Source organism: Manduca sexta, chromosome 18 (assembly GCF_014839805.1).
Source record: "Manduca sexta isolate Smith_Timp_Sample1 chromosome 18, JHU_Msex_v1.0, whole genome shotgun sequence".
Classification (NCBI taxonomy): domain Eukaryota; kingdom Metazoa; phylum Arthropoda; class Insecta; order Lepidoptera; family Sphingidae; genus Manduca; species Manduca sexta.
Genome location: NC_051132.1, coordinates 13,862,906 through 13,887,048, shown reverse-complemented (window position 1 = coordinate 13,887,048; position 24,143 = coordinate 13,862,906). Strand labels below are relative to the sequence as shown.

Genomic DNA, 24,143 nt, shown 5'->3' with positions numbered 1-24,143 from the left:
TGTTTGATCATGGGCGTGTCGCGACGGCCGCAGTTGCTCGCCCGCCGCCGCCGCGAGCGGACCTGTCAACTTGACGTTTCAATCTGACAGGTGTCAAAATAGTGTCGCGACTGAGAAATGGTCATCGATCGTAACTGACATTTGTGACTTTTTGTGTTGTGACAATGGCGTTCGAAGACCGCTGCAGCCCGAGCCAAGCGAACAGTCCCGGCCCGGCCGGAAGGGTGCCCGCGCCGCATCCAGAGAACCCGATGAGCTACTGCCCCCAGAGCCAGTACACTTGCACCACTATCGAACCGAGGTTTGACAGAACTTCACCCATGATGGTGGTGAAGATTCAGCCGACGTCGCCGCCGCCCAGCCCGGATGGGCACAGCGAGTACCAGAACTACTACCGACCAGAAACGCCTGACGTGAAGCCCCAAATAAACACCGAAGAACAGCGGTTCGAGCCGGACAAGCTACGGAACCAAAGACAACAGGTTTCCGCGCCCATAGCTTTCTCTATAAGCAATATACTGCACCCAGAGTTCGGGTTGAACGCAATTCGGAAGACGAGCAAGATCGAGGGCCCGAAGCCTGCAGGGCCGAACCACAGCATCCTGTACAAGTCATACGACCTGTCCCAGCAGAAGTACAATTTCGACTATTTGAAGTCTAAAGAGTCCAGTGATTTCTCCTCACTGCCGCCATTGGGGGGACTGAAGCACACGGTGGCGCAGATTGGCGAGCAGCTGCAGCGGGAACGGGAGGTGCCGAAGGTCCCCGAGGCGCAGAAGAGGCCGGACTCGGCGAGCTCGATGGTGTCGTCGACGTCGAGCGGCGCTTTATCCACCTGCGGCAGCACCGACACCGGCAGCCAGTCCTCCGCCAATACCGGCCAGCTGTGGCCCGCCTGGGTCTACTGCACCAGATACAGCGACAGGCCAAGCTCTGGTAAGCAGTTAACTCCTTTTTATTGCTATTCGGATTTTTGTAGAGACATAAAAAACGTATCATCAAAATTGAATAAGCATTATATTGATGCGGTAATATGAAAAATAAGATAAAATAAACGCGTCGATTTAGTAACCCGCTTTTTTTCTTTGGTTAGGTAAAAAAGGATCACAGACGTACTCAATAAATTATTGTGATAATAATTGCTGTATTAAGACGTGAGCATTTGCACAAAATTGTAAATTATACAAGATTTCTCGGAGTAGAATTTGGATAAAAAAATACAAAAAACAGAAAGAATACAAGACGTCGCCGACGGCTGCGGACATGTTTGTATTTTTTGCTTTTAGTAAATTGTTTTTTATTAATTATGGTAATTAGTTACCGAAAGGCTGGTGGTAATAATACTTTTTATTTGAACATAACATATATTTGTTTTTAAGAAGATAAAGGGACAACAACTTGGTTAGAAATGTTTGCCACATTGTTAATTTTTTTATGAAATCTTAAAACGCAACGGAACATAGGTATTATGCACTAATGTATGATATTAGCTGATAATATAGTATTCCAATATGGAAAAAATTTAGTTCTTCATTTAAGGGTAAGTCGAATTTTTGCTAGTAGAAATCTCTATAATGTTTTATTTAGTGACAAGGTGCGAAATATGTTTTATGATCGGCTGGTCAGTTGGAAACATAGTGGGAAATCGTATTATAGGTTTTGGTTACTGTGGGTCTTCTCACATTATTACTTATCAGTCGATGATCATCTAATAAGACAGGCTGGCATAATTGTAGCGACAATGGAGACACAGATACCATCTTATTGGTCTTTACCATATGGACTATACATATATAACTGCACAAAATACCTAACATGTTGATGTTAGATAGGCCGGTCGTTAAATTAATCCGAATCTTTTCGTAGTCTCTTATACGTGTGTTGCGTATCCTTAAATTGATAAAAGATCATGTCTTTTCAATTCTGGATATGCTGCTTATAATCTTTGATAAGAGTAGGGTCATGTAGAAATCTACAGTATGAGAAGGCTCCATGGTAGCAATGTCTTGAAAAAACCAACGCGTTACTCCTTGCTGTTGCCTTTCGTATGGCGAGTGAGGTTTCCTGAGGCGCGAATACACCTCACCCTTATTAAAAAGATTTATAAGTAATATCAACGGCTGCCAAAGTATTTAAATATTTTTATGATTCTCATAATTTTTACACTAACTTAATTACTTTGTATATTTTAATTATGTTAATTAACATATTCAATTAAAGTTGCAACGGAGACTTCAATCGCATTTTAAGAAATAATTAAGTTTATGTAATTAATATAATTACATCAAAAGAAACAAAAACTTAATTATCTGTTCATTTTTATTGCAAAAAGCATGTTTACTGAAAAGGGCAGAGAGAGAAGTACTGGAAAAACTTAAGTTAGAATTTATTTATGTATCAGTACTTCAGTTTTAGGTAAAAAAATATCTTCCTGTCTTTACATTGATTTAGGATAATGAACAAGTTCGAAGCCAAGTTCTGATGATTCTGAATTTAAGATAGCCACAGCATGAAGAGCGATTTAGTCCAGCTGATCTTCATGTTAGAAATGCAAAAGTTTCAAAAAAGTTTTGGGTTATTACATGATTCGATAAATATGATAGAAATAAAAGCAGATAAAGTTTGGTACACAGACCATTTCTATTTTTTACTACTTCTAGATTAGTTTATCGGAAACAATAGCAGTAGGACTTTTATTCCAGATAAAATGCTTGTTTCATAACATAGTTGTAATTCAATTAATTTTACCAACGAGAATCACTAATTTGCAGTTACGCCTACATAATTCACTAAAACCAATATTCAAACGATTTTATAAAAGCAAACATTTCAACTGTATTTTATTTATTTAAAATTAATTCATGTGAACAGACATTGTTGTCTCCACAATGCGTTTGGTATCATATTATAATAAATTAGAATAAGTTAATATAAATGATACGTTATGTCTGTTTGTACGTTGTTGTTTACACTCCACTACTAATAATAACACGCCCCTAAGGCCTACAATGTAAAGATGACTAGCGAGAGTCGCTTGTTTTTGAGTTTATCAGCCGTGCTATCGAAATGCCTGCATTTGAAATGCGACCGGCGCGGCGAGAGAATGTGGCTTGTGATTTGACCTTTTGTTATTTGGTATAGGATATATATAGATATATAATTAGGAATAGAAAATATTGAATTTGAGGTTTTGAAAAGATTCACAAAATTAGATTTACGTCGCTTCGGTAATCTTGTTCAATAGAGTATGAAAAACCTTTAACACCAATTTATTATTTGTCTGTTAAGTACGATGCGATTAATTTGGTTTAAAAAAGATAGTAATCTTTGTGTGGAATATGGGTGTTTGGATATACTAAACGGTGGTATTATGTAAAAATTGAAAAAAAAATAAGAATTTCAATTTGGAGCGATTGTTAAGCCCCCTGTTATTCGTGCACGCCTTATAATTCTGCCTATTTTAACGACGTGTTATGATACTTCTAAAGCAGTAAACTAAACAGCATATTGGTTATCATTTCGCTTTGAATGAACCATGGGCTATTCAAAAGAATTATAGAGACCATAGCTAGACCGACCATTGTCTTAGATACAATATCCCGGTCATACACATTTTACGCCTATAAACATTCAAAGAAAAAAGAAAACAAAAAATTGTGTTGAAAACCCATTTGCCGCCAGTCGCCACATATCGAGTGTCACAGCATAGATGTCATCGCGTCGCCATTTTGTCGCCGCTGACACATTCTGTCAAAAGACTTTTTTGTTTTCGTTTCGCTACCGGATTTAGTTTTTGTACAACCGTTAGTTTTCGATTATACTGTGTTAATAGTCATCCGTATTGGCGTGTTCTCTTATTTATTTTGTGAGACGTAAAAAATGTCGGCGTTAAAAATATTTAGATGGTTGGTATGTACACAAAAAGCGATAAAATTGCGTTCTTTGCATTCATCGAAATATTTTATGGCTAAGTAGCAAGTAACATTTACCGCAAAAAGGTTGATTATAAAATACATTCTGTTTGCAATTTTTAGTAGTAGAGACACACGTCATGTTGTCTTTATATAAATAATTTCTACGAAAGTGTTAAGTGTGAGCAAAGAATCATAACCTCTGTTTAACAAGATATAAAATGAAGCCGATCACAAAATCATCGACTCTATACATTTGGTTTGAAAATCGAACATTGGTGCCAGTATCTATAATTTCTTCCACGCAGAGGTCAGACGCTTCCATGACCGTTAACTGGTGTGAAAAAAAAAACAACAAAAGAGTCCTGTCATCTCGTCGTCGTAGTGTCACGGGTCATTATATTGTGTATTCCGCATTTCAACGTTATATTGTATGGTAATTGCTATTGTTATATTAATATTTATAAATAACGAAATTTGTTTTACACATTTTTTATTGTATTATATAATGTTACCTATTGACCTAGAAGCGAGGCAGCGTATGTGAATTCTAAATAGGATTTGTATGTGGTACCCCGTACCCCTGAGAATTTATTCTTTGATTTATAAGCTATTTATACAATTAAAATAATAAAAAATTTATAACATTTTTAGACGTCGTAATCCTAACCGAGCAAAAATCTATAAACATGCCTCACTCAGGATTCAAATTTCGAACTCTAACCATAGATCAGAAGCGACACCACCCGAGCGAACCCGCGTGTGCCGTTTAGTGTAGCGTTAACAAACAAATTGTCCGACGATACGGCTGTATCGACACCTCGGAACTTTTTATTGTGAATATATTAACGCTCTCTGTTATGGATATTGGCCACGGAATAAATTCTTGTTTATTATGCCAGTACAAGGTTTTAGGGTTCCGTTGCAGATCAAAAATAAACGGAACCTTTTATGAAATTTATTTTGCCTGTTGTTTGTTCAGTTGACTGTACTTTTCTACATAAAAAAGTTTTTGTTAGAAAATGCAACCTTTTTATATCAATAGCTATTTGATACTGATTTCCAATGTTTGTCAGTTGATTAAGTTTTTTGTTTCTCTGTTTTAAGTTTGGAACATGTTGGCCATTAAATTTAAATTGCATCCATTTATCTCTTGTTTTTTTGGTTGTAGGCCCGTTTTGTTTTTAAAATTATATACGTTATCATTGTCATCGATTTAATAGTAATTACGTTATCGGCTTATTTAATCGTAAAATTACAAAATTATTTGATTCCTGTTATTTAACAATTTCACTTAATTTTTATTGAAATCAATAAAAAATGACCTCAATTGAAGTTCTTTGTAAAATTGCATACAGTTTAAATGTGCCAATTATTTATATCCATTCTTGATAACACTTAATTTTTTAAAGGTCCGTAAAAAATATTTTCCCCGTCAAGTAACGTAATAACGTTAACGAGAAAACCAGTTATTTTTGCGTTATCGTTTCAAGTCAGCCCACTGCCTAAGAACCCTGTCATTAAAAAAAACCTTTTGACAAGATAATTATGGCGTATTCAATTATAAGAAATAATTACCGATCGCAATTTTATACTTTATCTTAATGCTCATAAAGTTCAAATTTACATAAACTTTGAAATAAGAACGTAATTTTTTTCACACTTTGACACTTGCCTTAATTTCCTTAACGGGTTGACAATAATGTGGACACGCTTGTTTAGTCCGAAAGTAAACTTTATTTCGTAGGAAATAACGTTCAGAATTGAAATACTTCGTTTTCGTGACTGCAAAATGCATGTTTGCATTACTGGCTTGCAGTAAACAGGTGAAATAATGAAACAATTTAGTAGCAATTATTTGGCGCGTTTATCAGCAGTTTTTGCGCGGAGCCGCCATCTTGTTTGGCGTAATGGCGACACGCCCAGTGGCTACTTACAAAAAAGGCGATACACACCTGTGTTATTAAAAATATATATTATGACTTATGGAAGGTGTTAGCCATTTATTTATTCTTGCATGGCGTGACCGCGACTCCATTTAGATCCTGTGGGGTAATAACTAAATAGAATAAAATGAGTTCTTCGAATGGTACTTATACCCAAGCGTTCTGCTCGCCTTTTTATACTCAGGCTTTCCGATGACCCATTGTAATACAAAATTAAGCTAAAGTAAAAACTTTAAATGTACGAAACGGCACTCTAAATGTGACACGCTATGTGCAAATACATCATTTTAAAAATGTGCATTTTTTTTCTGGATTTTTACCGGGTTGCCTTTGCTGATAACTATGATATAGGTTTTTGTCTACAGCTTAAATAGGCCAGTCTTGCAGTAAACTGATGTGAAGTGGAAACTTTAGTTAATTTGAGGGGCATTAATATCGCCTGAGACTTATAAAACCCAAACAAAGATACATTGGTTTCCTTCAACATCCTTCTTTGCTCTAAAGTTTGGCAACATGGGTGGTAGTGTTTGCATGCCATTATAACTATAGTTTCATTTAATCATATAAAAATATCGTTTAAAGATAAAAAAAACTGAATGTAGTAATTAAGTTTCATTATAAAAATTAATAGCCTAGAACTCCATTTAAGATCGTACTATTTTTATTAAAATGTTACATTCTTGGCATGATGAATGATGAACTTTAGTCAAGGTGTTAAAAAATATATAGACGTTACTTGTGTATATCTAGTGTTTATGTTAGTCATTATTATTTTTTAAATACCTTGTATTATCATTACTTGTGCTCACGGCGGTTTCCAAAGTCTAGAGAACTATGAATTGAATTAGAGTTGGTGCAATTTCGATCCCAGATGACCGGTGTTTGTGTGATCCGTGTATATTTGCTTTACTTTCTGTTCCAATGGAAATACTGAACTAGATATAGAGTACTAAGCAGGTAATGCAGTACATAGGTATCTCTACTTTAATATATTCTCTTTAAAGTATTTTTTACCAAACGAACGCAAGACTTTATTGTTCAAAAATATATTTGAGACGAAACTAATGCACGGTAGCCTAGGCTTATTTTCGCCAATCGCCATACTATGAATAAATACATTTTAATTTCGGACAACGCATTTATACACTAAAATAGTTTAACATTTTTTTATTGACTCGCCCGGGAATCGAATACAAAACGTTATCAATTTCACAATCTAAAATACACGTATGCTGTCAAAACACCAAAACTGAAATGAAAAAACACTATCAACATAAAAAGAGGAACATGATTTTTTATCTAAAAATATTTCAAAAAAACAGTTTCATAAACAGATCTCCATGTTTACACGACATGGGCCGATGGTCGTAACAAATTAATTATAATGTGCAAGTTCGTTAGCAGTTAGCACATTGTTTCTCGGAATGTTTTTTGCGCCACGCTATCATACAGTTGTGTGTTGGAGCATGCTAGCGGGGTCCGTATATATTTTATTGATATTAAGTATTACTACTCTCTATGTCAGCAGAGAAGTTCATTATCACTAGCCCTAATAGCGATTGAAAATATCCTGAGTAAGTCTAAATAGGTAATTGCAAATCTCAGTAAGAATTTCGAAGGTATATAAAGTCTAAAGCTGTCTGTATATTACAATAAAGTGTAGGTGTTCTTAACTAAATATAAGTGTAGGTACTAGAGATATTTGGATGATACTGTATCTACACTTAGTTATTTAATTGACTGAGGGACGTAATTTTTGTGTGACTTATAAAGACTTAACTTGATTTATAATATATTTTAGCTGACTAGAACGTCTTGTCAAATAAGCCTCCATGGGATTTCCACCACGTGTGCGGGCTGAATAATTTATTTTAATAACATTGTAAAGCTATTTATATGTAAATTGTAACAACTTCATTTTGTATGTTCCCGTATTATGTTGTACGTAACACATATTTTTCAATTTTTGTTAAGGTTATTTTTATGTCGATGTAAACAGTATTACAAGTTTAACGTAGGTTATCTGTAGGCATGTTTGCAACATCGTAGCACTTAAAAGAAAAAAACAATTTTAAGTTAGTTTTTAAGTTAATAATATTAATTTAGTCACTCTATTTCCACAATTAACATCTGACAAAGGTCTCTCACAGCCCACGGGACCCTAAAGCTATCAAACCAGAACCCAACATTGTAATCAGTGATCCGTGGTGCAATTGCCGCGGTGTCCCAAAATGGGCATAACTGTGGGAGTGGGATCATACCGTTGAGAAATACCACGTCACTGAGACGCGGTTATTAGGTCTAGAATAGACTCGGGCTAGTCTGGGAAAATTGTATGTGGCAATCGATCTAATTAAGTCTGCCTAAGTTTTAACATAATAATAACTGGTGGTAGGATATATTGTATATCCGCTCGGATAGAAACTACCGTACACAAGGAATTAAACCCCGCCATAGTGACCCACGTAAGTGTGTAGCGTTCCGGGATCAGCCTGTGTGTATCCGGTTTATCAGGCCGGCATAATTGTGTCGACTGTCGAGGGATAATTGTCTCCCGTCAGTCGACATTCTATGGGACCCATTCCACTCACCATCAGGTGCATTGTGCAAGTAAATTTTTTTTTTTTTCTTTTAAATATTGTAGTTACATACGTAGTGTAGGCGTAATATTTCATACAGTTTTGTCTGCAGCTAATTGTAGTTAGAATGGACGATACCTTGTCTTAGGAAACCAAACATGGCATTTATTATAGACTTTGCTCAAGGTTAAACATAAATCCTTCTTCCAAATTCATTAAGACCACGTCTCAAAACGATGTCATTTCACGTTTGACTTCTCTGAGATAGGGCATTTTATAGTCTTTGACCATAATGTAGCTCGACTAAAGGATATACAAATGTTTAGTTCATTAAACCGGGATAATGCTCGTCCAGTTAGACTTTTTACTAAATCCTTATTAAAGTAGATAATTCCTTAAATTGAAAAAAAGCAAATTAAATTTGATCACCAATTCAGAAGACTATGCGTGTATCATCAAGTGAACAAGTGTAAAATAAAAATATTTTAGTATAGGATAACGAAAAACTTATTTTTTTTCCTAAATTATTGGATAAGGAAATTTCTCACCGTATGCGGAGTGACGGTGAAAACAATAGTATCACTGTTTAGTAATTTAAATTGCGAGATACTAAATGGTAATGTATTTCACTTACCATCCGGAGATATTTAACATGAAATCAAATAATGCCCAGAGTATAATATGTATCATACAGAATTAGACTCTATTAGAAGTGGAACTAGTTTATTAATACTAGTTTTACCGTATTTTTACTTTAATATGGATTAATCGTATATGCGATCAGTTTTCATCCTTTGACACATCTTTCACTGACCAGAGACAAGAACCGTGACAAAAGTATCGTCCGACAAAAAGTCGCTGGACTTTTTCAAACGAATAAGCAGCTGACTGTACCACGATACCGCTGGTCGGTCGGCTGTCTGCCATCTCGCTTTAATTAGTCACTCGCCACTTCCCGCTACTGTGACAATTGGGCTTACAAGGAAAAACAGGGATGCTCACTGATTGTTATCGATAAATTGAATCGATTAGTAATTCGATCGATCTCATTAACGTTAAATATTATGTTATAGAAACAATTGAGTTGATATACTATTGTATGATGTAGATAAAAAGTAGTTGAATACTCTTTGAATTTTAACAAAATTATTTGTAAATTACTAAAAAGATCCTTAAATATGCCCCATACATTAGCCAATAAATACATTCTAATACCGGAATATTTTTGGATAAAACTAAATAGTTACTTTAAAAACGAAACCGCAATTTTCCAAGTCATACATTAAAATCAAGCAATTCCCATCGCGTTAAGAGCGGTATTAAAAACCCGTAACAATAGCAATTGGCTTCACGGATCGATGTGTAATAACATAATAATCCGGTGGAACAAACGCTTTCAAACAAATTACTCAACTACTGTCATGATTTGTGTTTGTTTCGTTGTTTATTACTTTTTCAATTACTGGCTCTTTTGGAACTAGCGTTCATAATACAAAACACTTAATTTCTATTCCGCGCAGACGTTGTCACCTTGACAAGTTGACAGCATGTACGGGACGCTTTTGAATTTAATTTATATGGAAAAATCATTCTTCTAACAAGAGTAGGCGGGTATTTGGAGCAACTGATGACTGTTTAATTAAAGGGAAAAAGGAAGATTTTTGGATATCTGTTAATCTTACTCGTAACGTTCAAATTGCTATGTCAATCCAGTCCAGTCAAAATGACTTGATGCTATAAACTGGATATATCATGGTTGTCCAAATACTTGCGGTTTTTACAAGCTTCTTATTGGCACCAAGAATTCATTTCTCATCCATATCATTCCCTTCTCCAGGATGATATCTCCTTATTTATGTTACTATAGCTATAAAACCCGAAACCAAATATTATCTTTAGTAGTTCAATCACAACCACAAACTAGAAACCCTTTTTGAAGTATGGGTGGGCTCGTTTAATTCCCATTGCGGGATATGCGCGGTTACAGTTGATGTGGCTACATCGGCTTACTGTGGAAGAGAAGGTTTTGGTTCTTTAGATGGTTGACTTCTATTGATCTCATTCATCAAACTTGAAAGAAATTGCCCACTAAGAGTACTTTGTTTTTATAAAGCTATAAAATTTAGAAGTGCAGAGAAGTTTAGTCCTATAACATAAAATTTAGTCAAAAGGTGCAGCAGTTCAGTTAGAATTTGCCATTAATATTGCGACTTGACGGAGCATCCAAAATTAAATTTTATATGTTCTAGATTGTCTAACCTTATAAGCAAACTGGGGATCTTGCGGTCCACGTCAAACGTACAATGTTATACACGTCAAGTGTTCAGAATTTTGATAAAACTAAAATCGACAATTCCGCGCACGTCTCTACCAGACAATACGTCTTCATTTTGTTCGGCCGTTTTTTACTTAAGATCATAATAAACTTACGTTTAACTTAAACGATAAATGAGCTTTGTCAATAAAAAGAGACTTCAAAAGTTGACATTCTTCTTCAACTCGATTTACTTTTATTAATCTTGGAAGTTGTAGGTTGATTTTTATTAAATAAATAATGTAGTAATTAAGTTGTCGAAGTAATTTTGAAATGTGATACTAGTTGACAAGTTAAATCTAAACCTGTTAATGTTTTAGATATACTAAAACCTTAGAACTAGTCATCTGAATGAGTTGTAAATATCAAGAATTAATGATCGCACAAACTAGCTCTTGTTCACTTAGCAATAAAACTCACTGCTGTAAAAACTGTTCCAACCTTCTCATAAAAAGTGGGGTGGTATGAACTTATAGGTCTAATTTGTTAGTGTACGCAGTAGGGCGCACCACCTTCGTACTCCGATATCGATCATTACAGTTATCGCAACAAAATCAAGTCCAAGACCCACACACACCGGAAACGTTAATTACACGAAATTTAATTTAAACGAAATTCATCGATAAAAATTCATAAGGCACGTCACTATTACGCGGAAAGGCCCACCAGCCGTCCACGTTTTTGTCCCATAAGAATCCTATAATAACTTGATTTGGTGTTTCGGGGGGCCAATCTGTTTTTACACTTACACAATATAATAATAAAATGTTATTGCTCTGAATTAGTAAGTCGATACTCGTGTTTAAATTCTTTGAGTGCGTTAAATAAGTAGAGAGTATCTCGTATGGTTTCCAAGAGCGTCTCTAGGCAATGGTCTAGGTGGGGAAGAAGGCGGGAGGTCATGTGTGTATGGAGAATGAGAAAAGTATGAATTATAGGTAAAGTCGAGAGCACAAGTTCCCCCCAAACTCCCCCTCTCCCGCTTTTATAATAACATAGAGCAGAGCGTAATTGAACGTACGGAATATTAGGAATGGAATTGGTCTATTCATTCGAGTTTCGTACGGGAATGATCGGTCAAGCAAGTCAAGTCAGAGTTAGGACTTCGGTTGCTTTATATTTGGCAACTTTTTCAGAATCTCTAGGGGGGGGGGATGCCCCTCCCTTAGCGACGCCCTTGAGGGTTTCCACACAACTAAAGTAACTACACTCGTAAGAAACAAGCTATAATTTTGGAGGGTTCAGGATTAATCTGAGGTTTCAGAAATCCTTGGTTTGGGGGATGTTGATTGTAAAGACTAACGTACCCTGTTTGCCATTGGTTAATGTAACATTAAATGTATTTATGTATAAAAAGGTTTAACAGGAATCGTCAGATGCAAATGGCCTGGTCGGCCTTTTTTGATTCCCGGAGCAATTGTTTCTTTACCATTAAAAAACTTCGTGGAACAAATCGCTTGGAATTGCCTGATAATTATGCATAAGGAGCCACCGCGAGACATTTTGCGACATCCCCGATTGTTGTCTCGCTCACACACATCCCTTTGCTACAGGGAGTGAGGAGACTAGCAATACAAATCGGAACCTATAATTTTCCACCATAAACTTACCCTCGGAATCAAAGAAAATATCGATTTTATGGTTAAGCAATCGTATAACAACACAATCGAAACTCAACCTTACAAGTTTAGCAATAAAGTATACATTTTGCGCGAAAATGTTAACGTAGTCGCGAAGATTTTGTACAAGCGAATATCGACTTTGTTTTTGAAGTTATAAGGATGAAATGAAATAAGAAAATATTTTCCTAAATGTACAACGGAAAATATATCTTTTGACGAAGAAATAGGGTTGATAATAATTTTAATATGGTGCTAAGGGTGTGAAAGCGCGCCCACTGAATATGTAACATCGCGTGGATTGACGAAATGTTCGATGCGGTAGTTTGAATTTTTTAATTTAACCTTTAAGGGTTGCTTTGATTAAAAATATCTTGGCATTTGCCCTGTAGCCCATACATTATACCACTTATCTTAACGGTTTTTGAGAAATGGAATAATTTATAGTTTTTTTAACATAATGTAAAACTTTGTTGTAATTATCTCAATATAAATAATTGATTTTACTCAGTCATTCGTCACACCCATTTCCTTAACCAGAGGACATCAACTTTAAAACCATATGGTTCATTTAAGAATACTGTAAAAATTCTAATGTAAATAATATTTAGTTGCAGTCATTAATATTATATATTATTAGGATTAAATAATCATAATTTTGTTTTTTTTTCAGTTTTTCATTACTTATTCTTAACAAAATAATAACTCAATCTCTTCTTTATCAATCTTATTTTATTACTGCATACTTATCATATTGCACTTACAAAAACTTTAGTCTTCTCATTCACACCCTTTCGAGTGTGTGAGCGAGACAGTAATATAACCACCGCATCCACGTATTTGCAGATGAACGTAAAATCAGTGCTGGTACAGATTTTCTTGTAAGACAAACCGACCGCTTAGCGGAACGTTTTGCACGCTCCATACATTACAATGAAATACTAGTTTACGTATGTTGAATCTTATGATTATTTTAGTTTATCCTGGCAAAATCAGTGGCAAATGTTACTGTATTTTATTTTCCATGCTTCAGTACAATCAGCCAGAGCCGCTCCATTCCTTGATTAAACGTCGTCGGAATTATGCCGGCCTTTTTACTTTACATATACTAGCTGACTGACGATTTAACAAAATGAAAACGCAAACTTATATTAATGATTCGTTCATATATCTTCAAGCATGATGTTCACTGCTGAATATAGGTCTCCGAAGACTTCGACACAAACCTATTGGAAGTATATATCATCCAACCACTCCTTGCCATTCTTATCAAGCCTCCTATATATACGTTCATCACCATCTTGAGCCTTCAGAAGTCCACTGCTGAACATAACCTTTACCAAAACATTCACTATCAATTTATATATTAACAACAGCATATTATCTAATTATATCTGCAATATATTTCTATTTATATCTAAAAACAAAAAAAAAATACTCACCCGTCCACGCAGCATCCAAAGCATCTTTTTCACACAAAACAAGTTTGATTAGCAGTATAGAAGTGAGACGAATTTCGACCATTATGTTATTGTTCGCTTCCAAGGCCGATGCCAAATTCGCCGGTTCAAACACCTCTGAATTAAGCTATTAATAACGACTAGTTCAGATGTGGGTATGCGTGCAATTATTAAATTATATTTCTGTCATTAAAGATAATTCTGAAGGTAGCAATATTTATTGTGTTTGAAGATGTTAGTATCTGGTGAGTGAGAAACTTCGGATATTGGCTGCTAGAAATATTTCTATCTGGATAGGCATAACTAAATCGTATTTTAGAACATGTCTTGTCAGAAGAAACACTGGAAAAGAAAGATCCTTCTAGACATGTAGGGAATAACTTTTAAAAAGTGGCCAATGAAAACCAGCGCTGTTTTTTTATAACACAGGTTATGCTGCGGTGGTCGCCTCGTTTGCAGTTGAGGCATGGAATATGTTTTAAGCATTTTTTTAATATACCACGACTGTAAATTGTTCTTTCATCTTCCTATCTCTCAAAAAACTCACTTACTGTGACTCTAGGTAGAGTAGATATACTTTGATTTTAACTGTTGATGCAATGATGCGTGCTTAAAATTCAAGACATAACCAAACAGACATACTAACTTTATTGGCTATAAGCGATTTATCAACGCCAAGATATTTGGCTCGTTTTTATGGCCAACCATTAAAATCAGGTTCTGTGGGAAATTAATTGGTAGAGTAAAGTGTTAACACCTCGCTGTAGGCGTTCGGAGTTTTGGAAAGCAACTTTAAAATTTCGTTGCTATTCATTTTTTTTTGGTATGTAACCTTTTTGGTGACAATGTATAAGACGCAAAATATTTCGTTGGTCAGCGATATAACATCAACATCAGCCTCTACTCTGTAAACGAAAAAACTTAATATACTACAGTGGCAAGTGCGATGAAAACTTCCAAAATCCAAACTTAAACTACAATATTCAACGCTATCACGACGCTTCATTAAATATTTTCCACACTCTTGAAACAAAATTAAACAACGAGCGAACGAGTGATCTACTGAATGAACGGGTGAGTGAATGTAAACAGAAACAAGCGTAGTTAGTAATTCACAAGTACGCCTGTGTATAAATTATAGGGGTCGTTTGTCCACGGAGGAGGCAGCGGGCGAGGGGCCTCTCTCGCGGTATTTTAATGTGTAGAGTTAGGGGCTGCGGCGGCACTATGTCTTTTTATTGCTTAATGTCTCTGTTAATTTGTTTTGTTTATTGTGACTAGTTGTCACGACTCCGGATGCGCCTGCTTCGTATAGTATGGTCAAACGTAAAAATTATTGCATTGGCTCAATTTACGCAAGGCTAAATTGTATTTAAGCCTTTTAGTGCCTTTTTACAGATATAACAGTAGCAAGAAAATTCCTTTACAGTACATATAAATCCAGTAAGAGCTGCAATAATTGCGTGGATTGTACAAGTAGCATTTAACAGTAAAATGCACATAATAGTGTGTATTTCTCACAATGAGCTTCATTGTGTATGTGCGCAGCACGTGGAACGTTTTTTATTCCTTTATTGTTTTCACACACATTCAACTTGAATTAGATCTGACAAAGGTAAACACGTCGTCAGGTAAAAGCAAAAGGCACATTGTAAATCAAAGCAAAGTACATTGCAAACTGCTGAGAAATGTAACATAATTTTGTCTTGCTTTATTCATGGTTTTCATACCGGCTGGTGTTATTATAATATTTCACCTAAACGATTTAAAAAAAGAATGTTTTCCCTAATGACATTAGGAGGCAAAACAAAATGGCGTGCCCGGCCGCCATATTTATAAGAGAAAGAAAACGCGGTAATCCGCCGCCCCGTTAATACGGACGTTTCACCGGGACTTTTGTTTAATTAAAAACACGTATAAAAAATTTACAGGGCGTTTTAAAACGTGATAAACGTTCGCCGGGCCGTTTACGCGAATGTTTTAGAATCGTTCCCGCGCCGTAAAGTGTTGCGAGTTTTTTTATGGATCTTTGTTTCCTGTTCTGTTTCTCGTTTAATGTTGCTAGGTTTTTAGATAGCTACAATTTGGTGGATTCGGACGGCATTGCAGTTGCATCGTTATAAATAAACGTTTATAAGCATACTTTTATATCTTGATCTGAATTTTAATGCAATGAATTATTTGCTAAAGTCATAAATTAAATTCACTATGATTTAATGTAAATAGAATAGTATAAAAGTAATCGAGTGAATCTCACTACAAATAGATCACCCTAATACAAGACAGAAATAAACTGATAATCATAAAGTCCAATTCTCCAGAACATGAATGCTGGTTACAAAACCGATGTGAAAGGCTTTGTTAACGCAAAAATACGGCCGGGGCAGGAAGACGCCGAAGTGTTTATGGTGCCTGTTTCCTCAGATAGCAGCTGATTAGTGTTGCCTGCTTTGCGTTTGGTAGAATAGTAGCAATTGTAATTCGTTTGATAATGCTAATTGATAAACTAGTTCATAGTATTTTGCATTTTTTATTAATAATGTTTTTCGAATTCATGACTATTGGAGCAATTAATTTGTATGTCGTAGCGGGTCTGAAGATCGAAAATTATTCATAAATATTTAAACAATGTCTGTTGATATATGAAATAACTTAATGCTTTTTTATCTAGTTTTTTCTTTACCATAACAATATATATTACCACTAATAAAGGACAAATTCTCAATTAAAGCTAGAATTATATCTATTGTTTACACTGATCATTGAAGCGGAGTAACGAATTGTTAGAACCATTATGATGTATTGTCATTATCTAGATGAGTATAAAAATCATTGTACCCTCTAACTAAATAAAACCACACAAAAATAATTGGCATCATTTGATAAAACCTAATTTGAGCATAATCTACCAACGAGTAGCAAGTCTACCAGCACGGGCCGGATACTTACGTAGGCACATAATAAAATAAATTTTAGACAACATCTAGCAGAGCTGGCTGCACGCGAAGCCGTCTAGATCTTTTTACACTGATAGTCTGTGATTTAATAAGGGACACAGTTTGCACAATCAAATGAAGGATACTGCGGCAGCGCTGTTTATATTACTAAAAATTGTTTACTTTTCTGATGATATCTCATTGGAAATACGGACCAAAGATGTTTAGATGTGTTTAGCGTCTTAAAATTGGACTTAAATATTTGCAGCAGTTGAGGATCCTCTTCTTTTACAACTAAATATGCAAGGACAGTGCTCTGGTTTGAAGGAGCGTGTATGCAATATATGTTTATTTATTATATAAAGTAAAAAGAAAGTGCATTATTTAGGTCCTAGAATTTGGGATCCCTGTAGCCCTCATAGCCTGAGCCGTATTAAGGGTTATAAAAACGGTCGTTTATTACCAACAACACGATGTTTAATTAACAGGGGTTGCTACCCTTTGGAACGAAAAAATACACATTGCACACCCTAATTCCTGAATCAAGGCTGTAAATAAAGTTGTGTAATGCGTAAACCTCTGTACACCTTAATCTAAATGACTGACTATCAAAGATAACAGCACACTCCACCCTGTGTATATCAGGCCTCAAGATGGAGGTAACACGAAATTTTAAATGAAATTAAGTTCCCAAGTTGTTAATATGCCCCTACATTGTATACATCTCACAATCCTAAAACATTTAAATTAAACCTTATTAACAAACTACTCGTAAACTATGTTTGGAAACAAAATCATGTTTAAATTTTAATTACACCTAACAATGAGTGGATGGACAAAAATTACCCCATTACCCTATGATTACTCGGTTTTATGCCGCGGGGTAATTATATTACCCCTAATTGCGGGGTAATGTTGAGGGGAACAGTTTAATGTATTAAACTGGATTACCAGCTGTAAACAAAGTGAAAATGGCCGATACAGCAAATAACTGACGAGAGTTTTCATTTGTCCATGGTCTCTTGACATTAATGGTTAAAAAAGCCAGTGTTAAAGTGTTAAAATTTGTTTTAATAGGTGTTTTCTATTGTTGTAGGTCCTAGAAGTAGACGAATGAAAAAGAAGATGAATCCAGAAGAGAAGAGACCGCGGACCGCTTTCAGCGCAGCGCAACTCGCTAGACTAAAGGTATTTAACATTTTACGATTGCTTTTAAATTATTTTTTTACAATATACTTGCTTCCCATCATGATATGTAAATACTATCAACCGCAATGCTAAATATAAAATAATAATAATAAAATACTTTCCAAGATCTAGATATAATATTATGTTTAAATTAAATATTCGAAACTCAATGACTATTTTAAATAGCTCAAACACTTTTATTACTTAGATATTTTTTCAACTCAGTTATCTACTCTTAGTGCTTAGTCCAAGTTGTTCTTAACTAACTCCTTGATTTCTCTCCTAGCACGAATTCGCCGAGAACCGTTACCTGACGGAGCGGCGGCGGCAGGCGCTGGCGGCGGAGCTGGGGCTGGCGGAGGCGCAGATCAAGATCTGGTTCCAGAACAAGCGCGCCAAGATCAAGAAGGCGTCCGGCCAGCGCAACCCGCTCGCGCTACAGCTCATGGCGCAGGGGCTCTACAACCACAGCACCGTCACAGAGAGCGACGAGGATGAAGAGATCAGCGTCACGTAGGTGCGAAAGGCATAGAATGATCTGGACTTGGATGCGTAGTTCGATTTATATGAGTTAGAAAGAGAGAGGGAGTGAATTATTCAAAGTGTGCAAAAGATAGAGATAGACTATCATAAAATTGAAAGAAATGATCTGTGCGATAGTATTATAGAACAGCAGAAGGCTGTGATGGATAAACGTGTCGTTGTCAATGTCAAAGTATCTGTAAATACACAAACACAAGCTTGCGATCACAATTGTTTTATAGTTTTTACGCATTTGCGTATTACATTATAATGTATGCAATATTACGCAGTCGCTTTTGCGTATTGTATAAATAAAATGTCATAAATATGTCTAGGAATAAACCCAGTTTTCTAAAAGCCATCCTGAGTCTATGTAAGTTAGTGTAAATGTAAAAATTAATGAAAAACATGTTCCTGAATATAATAATAAATGTATAGATAGTGTATTTATTTCTGTTATTTAATTGCGTGAGGAATGGTGGAATTTGAACCTTGTGTGTAGGTTGGTTACTGGGCGGGCAATATCCTGTCACTTGCAGTATTGTGTCTAATGAGCGTACATCTAATAATGAAGGTCAGCATAATTCTGATGATCAGTCTTTCGATAACCAATATTACTTGATCTGGACCTTCCTTACTGTTAAATACAGTCTAGTATAACGTGTCAGGGTTAAAAAAAATATTAGGCGTTGCGCAGACTGACAACTTAGTACCAATAAAATTACGGTAAGAAAAAAACAGCGTCGATAACTTCAACTGTCAGTTTCATAGTTTTATAGTGTTTCTCGGCAACAAGGTGACAGCGTCTGTGCGATGCCTAATTTTTTTGATTTTTGTAGAGTATTCTGGTGATTTTGAGATTGATGACATCAATCTATTCCTCACGTTCAAATAATGTAAAATAAAAATTCGTTTCTAAGTAAAATATCATAGTAAGAAAAATCACATACGTCTTAGAGATTTTTTACGCAGTTAGTACGTTTATCATCTCTGTAGTACTAACACAACATGTTTGTTTAACCAAAAATTTTATAAAGTTACGATGCAAATAAAATTGTCTGTAAAAGATGCGATACGATAACCAAATAGTATGTAGATTGTGGACGCCATCTTTGTTTTGTATCCGTATTTCTTCTCCGCATAATGCTACGTATTTTAAAAACTAATGCGGATAAGAATTGAGTATTATTTAAATGAAAATCACATTTTGATCCACTGAACTGAACAACTGAACCGAAAAAGATGTACTGACGGAAAAATAATAGTAAAGAGTTTTTCTGTTTTTTTTTTGTCTAAATTTAATGCAATTCATTATTCAAGAACAACTTTACTTCGTCTTATTGCAAAATACTCCAATATCAGTTAAGAAGTCAAACTTTTTTATAAGTGTAGATAATATTCCCATCCTCGCTCCTCTCCGCTTCTGTGTTCCGTTTCAGCTGTTAATACAAATCACTATTAAAAAAACCCATACATCTAGATGGCGTTTCACATAGTATATTATATTATTAAAGTTATGTGTTAAAATTATAGCATGTAACTAATGTAAATTTTGTAAATTATTAAATTTATTTATGTTAATTCGCTAAGTGTACACAGTATTACAGTTTTATTAAGTAAAAAAAATGTTCTTTGTATTATTTAAAATGTTTTACCTAGAATATGACAAATTATTCATTCTTCGAATTCGTAGATTTCTATTGAACAATACATTGGGAGATATTTGCAGTATTCCGGCTAGAACGCACAATGATTCACGCAAAAGCGGGCGGGAATTTGAGAAAAATGTTAACCTCACATCTTAAATATACAAGTAAATTACAATATATCGCAATATTACGATCGCAGTGTGCTCTCCCTAAAACTACTTAAAAAACTGGTTTGTGTACATTTAGCTACAACTTTAGTCATTTTTTCTTCCATTTTATTTCTGTTTTGTAAATTATTTAATAGATTTATAAATTATTAGTTGTATCAATAGAATAAATGTAAAAATGAAAATAAAATTATGTTACGGTTTTAAAAAAGTGTTTTTATTCAATCAATGGTAACGTAGAGGTTAAAAGTTGTTTGCTAGTTGCAAAGGGTCCATATACCTTACCCGATTCGTGCCGGCTCATAATTAATATAAAATCTTATTAACTGAATGATTTGCCGACTACATTTATACATATTAGTAGAAGTCATATGTTGGAAGCTGTATGTTAATGCTGTATGATAAAATAGAAGCTATATACGTTATTTTCGGAAAATTTCATCCTTCGCCACTGTTTACTATTATAACGATGATAAAGCTGATGAATTAAACTATAAAAGTATATTCTTACTTATTCTTTGGTTTGATTATAGTGAAATCCCTTAACTACTAGATATTAAAGATAAATAGGAACATATTATTTATTATCTGTGGGACATTCTTTGGAAGGTGATTATCCATTCTACATAAATTTATGCAAAGAACGTAATAATTAAGATTCATTAAAAGGACAAAGCTTAGTTAAAAAATATTTTCAATATTTTGTGCGAAAATAATTAAAATACCGTGTTTCACGGAATTTAAATATTTAGATTTCTTGTGCGTTACTACATTGAATCGCTCCTAATCGAATTTCGACCAATCTCAATGGAGACCAGCCAGGTACACAGGAGATATTACAGTGTACAAGTGTGTACAATACACAGGTGCACTCTCTGTTCTTTCACTCTCATAGTCCGGTGAGACGGCAATCCGACATGAACAAAGATAATCAGGGCTGGACCAACGGCGTCCGTGCTGTGACTGAGTAATTTTGTAGGATAGAAAAACCCTTCACACTTATTTTTGGCCTGACCCGGGATCCGAACCCAGGACTTCAGCGAAAGTCGTATTCGTACCTCGTACGTATCTATTTACGCCACCGAGGTATTCCCTATATTATGTTGCAGGCAAGTATGAAAAGAAATCCAATCATTATAATCTATTTGTAGTACACGTTATTCTGTATATAAAAGCATATATAATAACATCAATATTATACGTTTACAGAGGTGTCGGTCGACATAAAATAGCAGAACAAGAATGTTTTATTTAAATCATAATCCAAACAATAAAAAATAATCATAAATCATGGCGGGTGTTAGACAATTTCTCGGCTAAACGATCGAGTTAAATAAACGTTTAATTAAAGCCAGTAGTAAATCAAAACGGCCGCGAACGACACTAAATCACTTTAAACTACTTGTAATGTTACATCCCCTACCGGGAATCGAAGTTGGGACGCAGCGCTAATTGTCCGAAGGAATTTTAAATGTGCGCTTTGATCTATTTCGAGTTCTATTTTCAAGTTTGGCGTAATCATTGGATAGTGGGGAACAATGCTTCTAGAGGCTTCTAGAATTTGTGTCGGAAAAGACGTAGGTAATATTTTGTTCGTCCTCATACCTTTGCATTACAAAGCTAAACGTTGACTGAATAAATGTCCATTTCGTTACATATTGAGACCGAGTCTTCCAAAATGTACCAACTTATCTAAACAAGATTTGTAGATTGTTATTTGTTGCTGGACTTTTCTACGTTTAAAAAATATGTGGATTGGTACATTTAGTTTTTTGTGTCATATATAAGATTTTGGCGTGTTTTGTTAAACAGGCAAATATCAATTTTGGATTAATTGCGTGTTTAATATGAACTTATATTGGGATAATTTATGAGTACATTTTGGCATAACTGGGGTCATTTAAAGCCTTGTTATGCCTTGTGCTTTCCAAAACTGCCTCAAAAAACCTTAGAACAGGAACTTTACTTTGCACATGGATACTTGACGGCACAAATAGGGAACATAACCGGGGTCATTTAAAGCCGAGTTACACCCGGTGCTTTCCTGAATAGCTTCCAAAATCCTTATAACAAAAACATATACTTTCAAAAATCTTATAACAGGTATTTGACGACACAAATAGGGAATACATTGTTACCCTGATAGACTCGTCTGTAGCACTCAAGGGTCAACTCGCTGTCCATTAGAGCCGAAAGGTCCTTATAATCCGATTCCTGTCGGCTTCCCTTTCTTATTACATAAAATCTAATTATTATTATAACGATTTTCAGACCACAATTATGCATATTAGTACCTATAAATAGTGCCGGGTTACCTTTAGAAAAAAATACATACTTCGCCAGTACCTTCCATGTATTTCATTATCGCAAAATTGATATGTCAAAGTTTTATTCACCACAACTATGAGCTTTCAACACTTCTATGAGCTCTCAGAGGAAATAAAAGGTGGATTGGAAAAATTCAGTCGGATTTGAATATCCTGTACCCTAAATATTCGTCTGATCACTATAGAACTTGTTAATTTTCCTTCAGTATTTGTATTTCAAAGCCTCATTGGACGGAGTTGTCGCGAGTTCCATATCCAGCACAGGCAACACTGTATTAAATTTCCAAATCACCCAAAATCAAATACCTAACCTACAACATTGATATCATCCATGGCCATGAACGCAACTAATCTCAGACTTCAAGACACTGTGAGCTCATTTTGCGTAGATCGGACCACCAACACTTAAAATTTAAAAAGCTGTATAATTGTAAAATGTAGGTAGATATTATAACTGACTTTACGGATGCCCAACACCTCAGTCCTCCCCGTGACCACGAAGGCTGCAAAGTCTTCGAAACGTTGGGAGAAAACTTAAATATTAAGACCACGAAAAAATCCGAAAAATACTTTAATTTTAATAAATAATCTCACACTAAAAACTCATATAAACATTTAAAATTTCACAACCCATAAACTCTAACGACATTCACGTAAAAAGAGCAGAAGCGACAATTCATCTCGGACACGAATAATTGGCCGTTAATTAGTGCCGCATCGGTCATACATCAGCGGTTGTTAGCCCCGAATGCCTCGCAAATGATCCGAGGAAACATTTGGCTGAGCGGCTGCTTGTTTTATCTTTGCTAATTATATGGGGATTTATGGGTACAACGCAAGATGGGGCTTATTGACAGATGGGGATTTCTGTGTAGACTCGAGGATGCTTATGAAATGTTATACATTCGGCTACAGCACGAATCGAACGAAGATTATACCATCTCTGTGGTGGTAGTCTTACATCAGTGAAAACCGTGAAATGATTGCTTGCTGTTGCCTTTCGTGTGGTTAGCTCAAGTAAACTCTAATCTTCCCTATTATCTTTATCTTTTTTCCTTTATTTTATTGCTCTGAATGACTAGACGAGCTTGCCCTTCGTCTGATAGTAAGCTACACAACCGACTAAACAGTAGAAACAACATCCAACACCTTGAATTACAAAGTATAGTTTGGTATTTCACTGCGCTTACTATCCTGAGACATGAGACAGAGATGACATAAGTCTTATAATGTCCAGTAGTTACATTGGCTACAATTTCAAACCGGAACACAACAGTGACTACACACTGCTGCTTGGCGGCAGAAATAGACATATCTTTTAAACCGGCAGCGTATCCTTGACTGGAATTGTGGATATACTTGGCGATGGAAATGTCATATGATCCTATGTAAGGAAATAGCCAATACATTGTTTTCTATCCGCCTAGATAAGTAACGACAAATTTATCCATAGAAATTAGTTAATGGCTAATGCGAATTAATGTTAAATGAAAAGAAGAGGTTATTAACAAAAAAGAACAAAGGT

At 35.2% G+C, this 24,143-nt stretch overlaps 1 protein-coding gene across 2 annotated transcripts; it reads left to right on the top strand.

Moving 5' to 3' along the window:
* Positions 1-20,487, top strand: LOC115448622 (segmentation polarity homeobox protein engrailed). Of its 2 annotated transcripts, none has more exons than XM_030176108.2 (3): positions 1-936; positions 17,859-17,953; positions 18,240-20,487. In XM_030176108.2, exons 1-3 carry the CDS (start codon positions 165-167, stop codon positions 18,468-18,470), a joined length of 1,098 nt encoding a protein of 365 aa, XP_030031968.1. In that variant the 5' UTR covers positions 1-164; the 3' UTR covers positions 18,471-20,487. The 2 variants fall into 2 exon arrangements, with proteins under 2 accessions (XP_030031968.1, XP_030031969.1); XM_030176109.2 differs by having other exon boundaries at positions 6-936; positions 17,862-17,953; positions 18,240-18,481.
* Positions 20,488-24,143: the final 3,656 nt, after the last annotated feature.